Source organism: Centroberyx affinis, unplaced genomic scaffold, assembly GCF_046629955.1.
Source record: "Centroberyx affinis isolate AG114_WGS23_722 - 3 ecotype Tasmania unplaced genomic scaffold, CSIRO-AGI_Caff_v1 ptg002095l_1, whole genome shotgun sequence".
NCBI lineage: Eukaryota > Metazoa > Chordata > Actinopteri > Beryciformes > Berycidae > Centroberyx > Centroberyx affinis.
Window position 1 is genome coordinate 93963 of NW_027280421.1, and position 11788 is coordinate 105750.

The 11788-nt window shown below is 40.4% G+C and overlaps 2 protein-coding genes across 2 annotated transcripts; one reads left to right on the forward strand and one right to left on the reverse strand.

The window, feature by feature from the left end:
* Positions 1-3573: 3573 nt before the first annotated feature.
* LOC139654473 (TNFAIP3-interacting protein 1-like) lies at positions 3574-6885 on the forward strand. The gene is made up of 8 exons (XM_071531547.1): positions 3574-3702; positions 3945-4035; positions 4314-4388; positions 4475-4540; positions 4960-5088; positions 5773-5850; positions 5982-6101; positions 6531-6885. Exons 1-8 carry the CDS (start codon positions 3587-3589, stop codon positions 6675-6677), a joined length of 822 nt encoding a protein of 273 aa, XP_071387648.1. The 5' UTR covers positions 3574-3586; the 3' UTR covers positions 6678-6885.
* Positions 6884-11452, reverse strand: LOC139654471 (cocaine esterase-like). Its single transcript, XM_071531545.1, has 13 exons — positions 11386-11452; positions 11041-11239; positions 10565-10703; positions 10218-10351; positions 9643-9796; positions 9420-9524; positions 9239-9340; positions 8491-8631; positions 8226-8306; positions 7835-7976; positions 7361-7510; positions 7192-7264; positions 6884-7061 (listed from the first exon to the last, which is right to left on the reverse strand). Exons 1-13 carry the CDS (start codon positions 11450-11452, stop codon positions 6884-6886), a joined length of 1665 nt encoding a protein of 554 aa, XP_071387646.1.
* Between the last annotated feature and the right edge of the window lie 336 nt (positions 11453-11788).

The following is an 11788-nucleotide window of genomic DNA, read 5'->3' on the forward strand; positions in this document are numbered from 1 at the left end:
TAATGCTAATTTAGTCAAAATATAAAAATCAATGTGTGTTGTTTTTTGTGACAGTATTCTGACATTGTCATCAGCTAGTAAATAGAAGTTTTATTCCTGGTTGGTACAAAAATAAAAAATTCCTTTCACAACAAGCATCACTTGTCATCTTTAATTGATTGTTTGACAGCTCTAGTACATCTGAGGTGCAATGTGTGAAATGAAATTTAATTAACATTGATTAGGCGATGTATGACTGATCATCATTTCTCAAACTGTTTTTTTCCAATTTTGATGCCATGTGTCTAATTACTTTTGCAATCTAATTACAATTTAGGCTGTAGGCTATCTGCTAACGTTAGGTGTGAGATTCCACAGCTTTGTACAGCCATGGGAAACGCCAACAAAGCAGGAGAAAGGAAACTTCAGCTATACGGAGCAGCAGCGATACGTCCATTAATAACAACCAGCCTCAACACTCAAAGAAGTTGAAAACTGCAGGTTTTGTAATGATAAACACATTCCTCAGTACAGTGCTTTCAAAGCTTTCCAGCTTGATCACAGTAAACAAAAGCGTGCTGTATAGCAGTTTCAGCACATAGCCTACTAGTGAGGCACAGAGGCCCTCATTAATTATTCATGATGTAATAAACAAAAATGCTATTTTCCCAATAATTTACAATACACTGTTTGGAAAAGTAAAGGAACCCTCCCAACAAATGACTTCAACTAGTCATAATTTCTGATTTTGTACAAATCCTCATCAATCAACAAGCTCATTATAGACTTCCTGTGTCTCGAGCGCCCCTTCTGGCCAATCAGGTCGGTCTTTACGTGGTTTCCCTCCTGCTGCACCCACCCGGTCTTTTCTGCTGAGTCACCTGCATTGGCTGCCGGTTACTGGGGGCCGGGCAGCGGGGTGGTTTCCCTTTTCTTTCTTCCCTGAAACAAGGCTGCTGTGAGTCAACACCTTTGAGAATAGAGAGCACAAGAGGATTGTGTAAAATGATAATCTCATGACGTGTAATTTCCCCATAACTTAGGCTACAGCCTAAGTTTTGATTTCTGGACTGGTCGATATTATAGTGACTTAAAATGTTAAAATGTTTTCTTCTTTTCCAATTCGCCCACCCAGGATGTGAATATGCTCAAAATAGGCTATTCGCACACATGGGTTGGTAGCCAAATCCTGTTGCTGACATGAAATTGCAGGCTACCTACTGCCAAAATAATAATAATAATAATAATAATAATAATAATAATAATAATAATAGCCGAATAATAAAATAAAATAAAATGACACACTTAATATGAACCCTAATTTTGCTATTTTCAATAAATTTAATTTTAAGACAATTTCCCACATTTGAAACAGTGAAAATCACATCCTATAATATTTCTAAAGAGACTTAATGTGTGTCTGTAGTAGCCTATAGAAGTTTACAGTGATCTCATCATACTTAGCCTAATATATTATTTTTATCGGTATCACTGTAGTATTCCTACTACATACTTATACCTTATAAGTTATAAGTTATATAGAATTTATATAACGTCCTACTAGTTCTTTCCAAATGTCTTGATTACATTTACTGAAGTGCAAAACCTTTACTAAAAAATCCAGAAATAAGCTTGAGAAGTCTGGATACAAACTAAACCCCTTGCCATGCTCGTCATTTTTTTCAGTGCGGTGGTTTAGTTTCTCTTAGTCAGCCGTTCACACTTAACGCTCCGTTTATTACTGGTCGAGGTGTTGAGCAACTTGCTGTACTTTCCTTTCCGTCGGTAAAGGCCGTCAGCAGGCAGCCCAGAGTGATGTATATTGGTACCATGCCCAGCAGAGGGAATCCCGCAGGTGACTGACTGGATATCTATGAAAGGCGTGCCGCCCGGCGGTGACACATCACGCGGGATCCTCTCTATAATTAACATGCAGACCGACACACTTCTTCACACCTCAGCTTTTGGAAGCTATACACGCGAGAACAAGCACTTCAAAACAAGCCAGATGGTGAGTTACTTATATTTTAAAACATAAATATTAAACCCATGCCAGTTCAATTAAGCCCTAATAATGTAGCCTATAGTGTTTTCTCTAGAATATGTTCTGTGTATTTTGTTTCTTTTATTGGCTGTATCATTCGTTTTTAGAAGCGCCCACACCTCCAGTGATAGCCATGATCTAACCACAAGCTCTTTGCACTTTGATATATGATATATGAGATATGATATTTGTTTGGTATATGACACTGTCAGCCACACCTGGATTATTCAGGACACATATGTCCTGGGAGCCCAGATCACCAAGGACACCCAAAACCCTGGGTTCATATGTGGATAAAGTTAAATAATAAATCTGCATACTATTTTGACTATCTTTAGTAGTTATACATTGAATAATTTGTAGTAATATGGGTTCCACAGCTAAATTAGTAGTTTGATTTCACTATAATTTAATTCACTAGAAATTATCCCAGTCAGGGAATCTATAATAATGAATGTTTGAATCAGGTTTCACTCTCACAGCTGTTATCTCCTCACATACAGAGTAGACAGTTCTACAATTCAATCTTAAATCAACAGCAACACAAATCTTCCTGTGTTTGGACCCTGGGATTCAGTCTCAAATGGGGGTCAATGGTGTCTGCAAGTCCTGAAAAAGTCTTAAAATATCTTAAATTATGTTATCTAAAGTCAAGGCCTGAAGTGGTTGTAGGAAATAAAACAACACTGTCCTTTGCCCTGAATATTATAGTGGAGTATTCAGTAAAGGATCTTCATGTGATGATGTCCTGATCACATGAAGACTTTATGTTAGTGTGTATTGTAGAACTGGTTTTGACTAGTTTGAAGCATGCATATTACATTAGCCATGTATTGATTTCTTAGAAAGGGATGAACAAAGCAACTATACATACTGAAGTGTATAAAGAAACTGACATTTCTACCCTTTGTCAGAGAATATCCTGCAGCCTACTGAAGTGTGTGTGCTTAAGGTTGTCTCTCCAGACTGAATAAAGAATCCACGGAAGACTCTTGAACCTTTGCTCATTCATTTTGACCCACAAGGTTGAGACTCATTTTTCCCCTACATGGTCTTGAATACAGTATATAGCATTTTAAGTCTTAGATTTAGTTTCAGAAGTATTAAAAATGTTGTGGTTTCTTGGTGAGATGTTCCTCTGGTGTGATATTAGCCCAGTCATACAGATTATCTTCTGATCAGTCAACAGTTGTTTTCATTTTCTCATGTTTTCAGTGACGACATCAGTCTTATTTTCCATTCTAACTGGCATTAAAAAGGTCTTAAAAGGTCATAAATATAAGCTGATGAAACCTGTACATGACTGTTTGAGGGTCTGAAAGCATTTGAAAACCCACGGTAAAGCCTATATGTTGGGGTGGGCAGCAGGGAAGCCGAGTGCCCACTCAGATCAAATGCTGAGAACATAACACACGTGCCCTGTAGGGATAATCCGGCACGCTGTGGGCCGATGTTGTGCGTAAGGTTTTTTCAAAAAGGGTACTGCACAGATTGTGCGATTCTGTTGTTTCCAGTTTCTAAGACTTGTCTTCCTTGTTTTGACAGTCCCTACATGAGAATATAATGGACAGGCTGCCTGCGGAGAGATCTCAGGCCGGTGACAGAATTGCCATGGTGAGCAGAGAGAGCGACAACAAACAGACCGACAGACTGTATCCATCACTGCCGAATACAGAAAGGTAAATCAAGACATCCTGTCATAGTCTACAGTATTCTGTTTGTACCTGAATTTGATATTACCTCTAATCGAATGCTGTATGCAGATCTCTCCTTATGATTTTGAGACTTTCTGGCACTTATGAATGGCTCAATAATGCCAAATGTTACTTTTATTGAAGTAATCAACTGGGGATTTGAATTAGCCTGTGTGGTTTGGGGGGGAAAACTGCTGTAAACCCTAATGTAAGTCATTTGTTACCAGGTGTGAGGGTGTAGAGCCGGACCGCTCCATTAGAGAGAAGCTCCTTGCAGACGCAGTGGATCATCCTGGCAGACTGCTGGGAGACACACAGGTAGTTAAGGCCAGAAAGAGTTTTTCCTACTGTGACATTAATTCTCACGCCACCACTCTGCCTCTGTCTCATTCCCTAACCGCAACTCTGCGCAGGAAGTGACCTCATTCTTTGGGTTACTGGAAACACTTTAGAGGAAAACTTCCAGAAATGTGTAAAAGGAAGTCAGTGGACATAGTATATTACACTACTGCCCATACAGTCACACACGTTAAGCTGCTGATGGATGTATACAGCGTTTGAATAGTTCCTCTTTTTTTTTTTCTCATTTGCTCTAGTCAGAAATGTCTGCTGCCAATAGTGACGGCACAATGAAAGTGCAGATAGCAATCCTGGAGGAGCAGAGACGAGAGGTGAGTCAATTTCAATACTGAAATTCGTGATCATCACAAAACACCTTTAGGACTTAAGAGGCTCATGATCTTTCTGTCTCACTCAGCTTCTTTCCATTAACGAGCAATGGGCCAAAGAGTACCAGACCATGGTACAGTATTACAAAGAGAAGGTAAGGAGAGAACAAATTGTACTTTTATTTTATTTTAACAGTGTACTTTCATGTCACAATATGTCCAGGAAATACATCCCAGCTGTTTTTAAATTCGGTAGAATTTCATGAAGTTTCCTTTCCTTCAATTACGTAATGCTTAAGTCTGGGGGTAAAAATATTACATCAGCATGACCACAGTCAAATTGAAGAGGCGATGAGGGAGTGTGAAGGAGGAGAAAAGCACCGTGCATAAGGGAAAGATTTAAAATTCAACACAATCAAAGAAAATAAAGAGAGTACATGGATAAATGCAGCATTGAGATTTTTAAGTTAAAAAGTGTTTCATTGGATTAAACCTGTAAACTGTGTATATGATTAATAAATTAATTTCTGTACCCACTGTGTTATCTTCTGATGGGAAAATGACGATGACGAAGAGTGGAAACGGTGATGTCACTCCTGAGTTACTGAGAGCGGAGCAGGAGGCGGAGCAGCTGAGAGTGCAGAACAGCAGTCTGACCAGGAGAGGGCAGCATCAGCACCAGGAGATCAGACGGCTCAATAAGGTGAGTCATGACATGTTGGCTTCATTTACTGTTACAAACCTAACTCACATAGATATGCAATCAATAAGTGACTAGTTATTAGCTTCAATACACTTCCATATAACAGTCAAGGCACTTAACTTTGAATGTTTGTGCTCTCAATTCCAATTCAACTGAGGAATTGGAATTGGAATTTGAAAAAAAACAAGAAACAGAATTAGAATTGAATTGGAATTCTAGGAAGTTGAATTTAATTCAATGAAATTCTGTGAAATTCCATGTTTTTTTTGTTTTTTCTTACCACATATCTGATATTACACATAGTGTTATATATTATCAATACTGAATATCATAAAATGTTAAAGGTACCTTTCGGGTGGAATTTGATGCATAACATGTAATCATACCGCATACATTATGATTGAATGTATTTGATTTGTTTAGCTGTCTTTTATTTGATTCATAATATTTGATTCATAATGTTTAGCAAGTCAAGACAAACTCTCTTAGAAGTGGAATTTCATGGAATTTTTTTCTGTCATTCCAATTCAATTCCAATTCTGTTTTCTTGGAGCTGGGTGACATTCCAATTCCAACTCCATGAATTGAATTGGAATTTACCATGCATTCTCAATTCAGTTCATGAATGGTCCTAACCCTGCTCTGTAACAATATTGTTATTGCTCCTTTAATATGGTTGTTCAGGCCCTGGAGGGGGCACTTCAGACCCCTCTACCTGTTGGGGAGGGCAGTGACACACAAGAGGAAGTCTGGAAACATCAGGTAGGTTTTGTTCAGATTACATAGAATCTCTATTTACTATATCATTTGTTGTCTGTAATAGCTTCATTCAAACACTCTCCCAAATTCCCGTTAGTATCCTCATATCTTGTTTCCTTGTCGTCCGCCAACAGGCCCAGGTCTACAAAGAAGACTTTTTGAAGGAGCGGAGAGACAGGGAGAAGCTTAAGGGGAAGCATCTAGAACTAGAGAGGAGGTTTAGGATAGTTAACACTGAGCTACATAACCTCAAGGTACAGTATATGTCTGGAGCCTGTGTGCTTACCGGTAGAGACTTATGGATCATTCAACGTAACATACATAATTCTGTTGTCCTGTGAAAACCAAGTAACCTTGTATGAGAAAAGTCTATGACCTTTTCAAAATCTGTTGTATAAACTCACAAATACAGGATGGCCAAGTTATAAACAAGGCTGTTTTTCTTAGTTCCTGTTTTTTTTGGAGATATGAGGTTTTCACCCGACAGCGACAATATGCTATTAGGTGAACAATTTTAGTCACAGCACCTTACAGCATCATGAGAACATACCTTTATTTCTTAATCCTGGCAGTGTTTGTGCTGTGCTTTATCGAGTCAAGCTATACAGGGTAATGGCTTAAGATCTTTGGTTCAGGATACATAAATGCATCGATTCATCAGCGTAGCTTGTCTCTTTTTCCAGGTGACTCCATCATCACCCCAACCCGTCCATAAATGTACCTGCACACATCGAGCCAACCAGCCGACCCGGGACGGCAACACTTATCCTAGAGCTTCTCCGAACACCCAGCACTGCTGCCAACTTCAACGACACAAACCTCATTCATAAATAGGCTACGCTTTTGATATCAGACTGTGAAACTGAGTTATTAACTCAATGGCCTCCTCAATCTTTGTGTTTGAGTTATTACCCAACAAGAAGTTTACCTGAGATTGTTTTAGAATCTATATTATAAGTGTATGGATAATTTACCTTTGGCTAATAATCTCTTGATCCACTTTATGGAACAATTTGGTACAATATACTTCAACACATTAGAGCTCATCATTGACTGGGTGAGACATTGTAAGTTTATGAGGCAGGAGGACATTGAGGAAATGGGCTCTGTTCTGTTTCAGCCTCTGGCCCACTGTCTGCTGCAGGTTCAGGTTCAGGTAGTTTTCGTTGCGGTCGTACTGAGGCCAATCCACCAGTCCGGGCCCATTGGGCGACCTATGAGGAAGAGCAAACACACAAGAATAAAATGAGCTAAACGGCCTGTGAACAAAATACAACGGTGACCCTCGAGTCTACACAGCACCCCAGGGGAAAAAGAGGCACAGAGTGAAATAAAATACTCTACCCAGTGTGTGCAAAGTTTGCTATGTACGCCATGGCAGTTTTGCTCAGTTCCTCCTCCTCTTCAGTCACAGGTCCTTTGGGAGGCAAATGTTTAGGGCAAGGCCCAGAGACTATTGACATGGATAATGTTTAGGGTCGAAATGAATGAGGGACACTCCTGTTTTCAGTACCTGTGACTACAGTGTGCCCGGTACAAAAGCAGGCCCCAAGGAAAAATAAAGCATCATCAAAGTGGTCCGCTTTGACAAAGCTGGGTCTTGTCTTACTGTGCATCACCGGTGAATGCTGAAACTCGTATACGTACACAGGTGCATCTGCATCTGTTTAAGAGAAAGGTATTGATACACTGTCATGTTTATGATATTATGTTGATGTGACTTCCATTTGTACAGCTTTCATATATGTGGGTGAAAAACGAAGTAGTCCTATAGAACAATGTAAACAATAGAAATAGGTATTTTTTTGATTATGTAGGCCTATGTGAGAATGAATGTAATTTTTGTTTGTTGTTTTAGATGTGAATGTTTTGATTTGTAGATACTGCCCCTGGTGTAGAGAGGCCTAACCTATTTAAAAGAAAACAGGTGTAATCAATGACCATGACTTTCTGGGTGTAATGTCTTATTATATATAGGCCTACTCACCTCTGTGGTATGCAGCCACTTTTAGGACAGGCAGAACTAGCACCATGTCCCCCAGTATCTCTGTGAAAGCATCCCGTATTTTCTCTGGAGAGTCGTTATGTTGGAGGTATTCTTCCAATATTAGCTCATTCCCACCTGAAGCCTGAGAGAGAGGGAACAGAGGGTAGAGGTTGGACTAGAAGAACAGAAGAAAAACAATAATTTCTAGATATCTTTGGGTGCCATCTTCATGAATGGGTCAAGGAATTTGTTGAGATATTTTTCTCCTGTTTCTTGTTTAGTTATCTTGACTATAAACCATTGAACAATATGTGTTCAGAGTCTCATACACTTCAATAATTATAGGCGGTGAATTAGAAATGTCATGTTAAGTGGGACAGTGGCCACTTACATGGGAGGGGAAGAACATGTCCATCACTGATATCACAGCCTGCTGCTCCATTCCTTCACTCCATCCAGCGGGCCCTAAGAACTAATTATAAGTGGACATGTTAACTATGAAGAAACTGAAAATGAACTGAATTCTCAGACAGGGAATACAAGATGAGTGCTCATTTTTCATAAAAGCACATAAAACACATTCAAACACATGCATACACATATGCATACATACACCACAGACATGCTTTATAGATTAGAGGGTGTGGAGAGTTTACGTGAGGGAGAATCCATCCAAACTCATGGTTGGTCACTCCTATGAGCATAGGAACCTTCTGGAACTCTTTGCTCTTCAAAATGTCCTCAGGTGGTCCTTTCAGGAACACGCCATCGATAGCCGGACCCAAGAACGCCTTCATCTGAAACACACATATACTTCTCACGAGAGTTCTTTACACTGCTTTGACTGGATTTTGCTTTATTTAACCTGTATTTAAAGCTGCAGTAGGCAGTTTTGCATGTTGGCACCCCCTAATGGCAACGAGAGGTAACTGAGGGACATTTAAGGATTTCAGTACCCAGAAATCAGGTAACACAATGTCAGTAAGCTGCACACAAAATCACCAAATGGATGAGAGAGGTAGAATATCAAACGTTGGTTAGTCCAGATCGATTTTCATTTCATCACTTCCTGTGTGTGGAGAAGACTTCCCATAACTGAACATAACCAACACCAGAATTTCATTTGGGCAAACAGGGTGACTCTACAGTACATCTCAGTTAGGTATGGGACACTCTTCCTGCTTCCAGATTTAGGCTGATAAGACAGGTGTATTTTTACATGAAAGTCTTGCCAAGTGCAGCTTTAACCAGGCAGTCCCACTGATATTAAAAATCTCTTCCAAGGGAAACCTGGCCAAGAAAACAGCATCATGCCCAACATACAATTTAAAGACAAACAACATACAACAATGTAAAAAATCAAACAGCAGTGTGGACCACCTGAGATACATTGCAGCTGCCTACCTGTTTAATGGCACTGAGCATGTCCTCCTCAGACTTGCCTTTGATGCACTGGACAAGTTTCTCATTATTGCTGTCATCACACTCAGTCAAATTGGCGATCATCTGTGAGAGGGAAACTGAATATGAAATCAGCTGTGAAGAAAGCAGCGGTTCAGAGTATTCTATCTGTACATGTTGGTACCTTGGCCATGGCCAGTGGGTTGTTGGTGTAATGGGCCTCCAGTGGTGCGACTCCACTCATGGCAATAGCTTTGTGGAACAACCCATCAGCCAAAGGGGACATGACCTGCCCAAGGAGATGTGGGATTTGTTGGAAAAATTGCAAAAATTTGTATTTCATCCTGAATGAGATAAATAAATCAGTATTGCATATAGTAAACCTAGAGAATTCCCTTCATACCCACCAACATCGAGACACTGATGCCACCAGCAGATTGTCCAAAGATGGTGACCGAGTTTGGGTCTCCATTAAAGGCCTCTATATTGTCTTGGACCCACTGAAGACTGGCTATCTGGTCCAGGAAGCCCCAGTTGCCGGGGGCATGTTCATCTCCAGTACTTATCAAAAACAAGCAAACAGTGGTCACTTGACTGAGTAGCGGTGTTATCACACCAATATTACCAGTGGTGGAAAGAGTATTAAAATATCCTACTCAAGTAGAAGTTTACTTAAAAAAAAAGTCAAGGTACTGGTGTAAAAATTGACTTAAGTAAAAGTAAAAAAGCAGTGAAGTGCAGTGTAGTGAATACTTCAGTGGAAATGTACTAATGTACTACTCAAAAAATACTCAAAAGAGTACAAATACACAAAAAAGCTACTCAGTTACAGTAACATGAGTAAATGTAATTAGTTACTTCCACCCTTGAATATTACCCATTGCCGAAGCACACAAAGCAATTCACTGAGCAAGGAAAAATACAGTGTAATATCCAAACTGACAATAATCAATGTAATATTAGATGCATTTCAGTCTAATACCTTAGGAATCCCAGAATACTGAGACGATACTGAATGACAACCACAACCACGTTCTGATAGGCTGCCAGTGGTGAGCCGTCGTACTGGAAGGTCCCTCCTGCAGCCAGGCCTCCTCCATGGATCCACACCATCACCTGAACATAACATCTGTCACTCTATTATAACCATGGATCTTCCTTTTTTTCAACCTTTGTTTACCCTGGAAAGACTTTTCTATGTTCATTTTCAGCAAAGTCCAGTTTCACACTCTTTCAGTTACAAACATTCACACCATGGAGCTGCCCAGCACTACTATAGTTTTCTATTGTTGGCTATTTAGCTGAATCTGTGTGTGCATGTACACTAACCGGTAGTTTGTCTCCAGAAGGAGTTCCAGTGGGTCTGTACACATTAAGGTAAAGGCAATCCTCAGACATCTCTACTGATGGGTACTTCACAGGAAAGCTTTTCCAGAAGGCCTCCATAGACGTCCTATCCTGTGGACATCTTCCATAAAGAGGGAGAGAGCAGGTGTGGTGTGATAGATTGAAACATGACCAAACAGGGAGACTGAACCTTTATACCTAGCATGTTACAGTGAGGCATCATTGGTTTATGAGTAAATCAAATGGAAAACATATCTGAGGCTAGCTATCCATATAAGGTCATTGTCTGATGAAACTTCCTGCCTCAGGGGAAACTAATTTCCTATAAGCTGGAGCAGTTTCAGTTCGGTTCAGTTTTTATTACAATCCCAGACTGCAACTGATTGGCAGCAAATAAACGCTCCAGCAACCCCAAAACTTAAGACATCCTCCAATGACCAGAGCCAATATACACTCACATGTTAGGTATTTTGGTGGCATCCCTCACCCCTTCCCAGGGCTCAGCTGGTTGCGGGGCAGCCAAGCGTAAAGGTCCCAAGGGTGGATGGGCAAAGGGGATGCCCAGGTACTCTTCCACCAGCTGGTCTGTGCCCCTCACTGTCCTGTAGTGACCACACACACTACCAGTCTTCAGGGTTACGACTGGGCTGGAGCGCTCTACAAACACAGAAACACACACTGTTTTCACAGCTGCATAGTTGCTTGCAACAACACTACTTTCCAAATTTAGCAATTCAGATCAATTTAGATTGAGATTTTCATGGTTTACTTGTTTTACTGTTTTATGACTGTGTCATACTTGCCTGCTTGAGCCAGCGAACACCTTAAGAGCACCACAGTCAAGCACAGGCTGAGCAGAACCTTTGCCATAGTGGACAGATCCTTGTATCTGGTACAAGGCATGGAAATATTCTCTGGTCTATCAAAAGACAAACCCCATTCACATTCACCAATAGTTATGTTCTTTAGACAGAAGCAGGGACGGTTTGGACTCTCACCTTACAACTCTGTCACAAAAATCTTCATATCTCACAGCCAAAGGGCAAAGTATATGTGTAAGGTGCCACTGGGGCGTGGATACAAGCTACAGTCAGGTGTGTTCACTACCGTATCAGGTGACGGGCACGTTTAACTCAGCCAATGGAATGAATAAACAGGAAGAACCATTCCACCCATGTGCGGAGAAGAGAATTTGATCACACTACC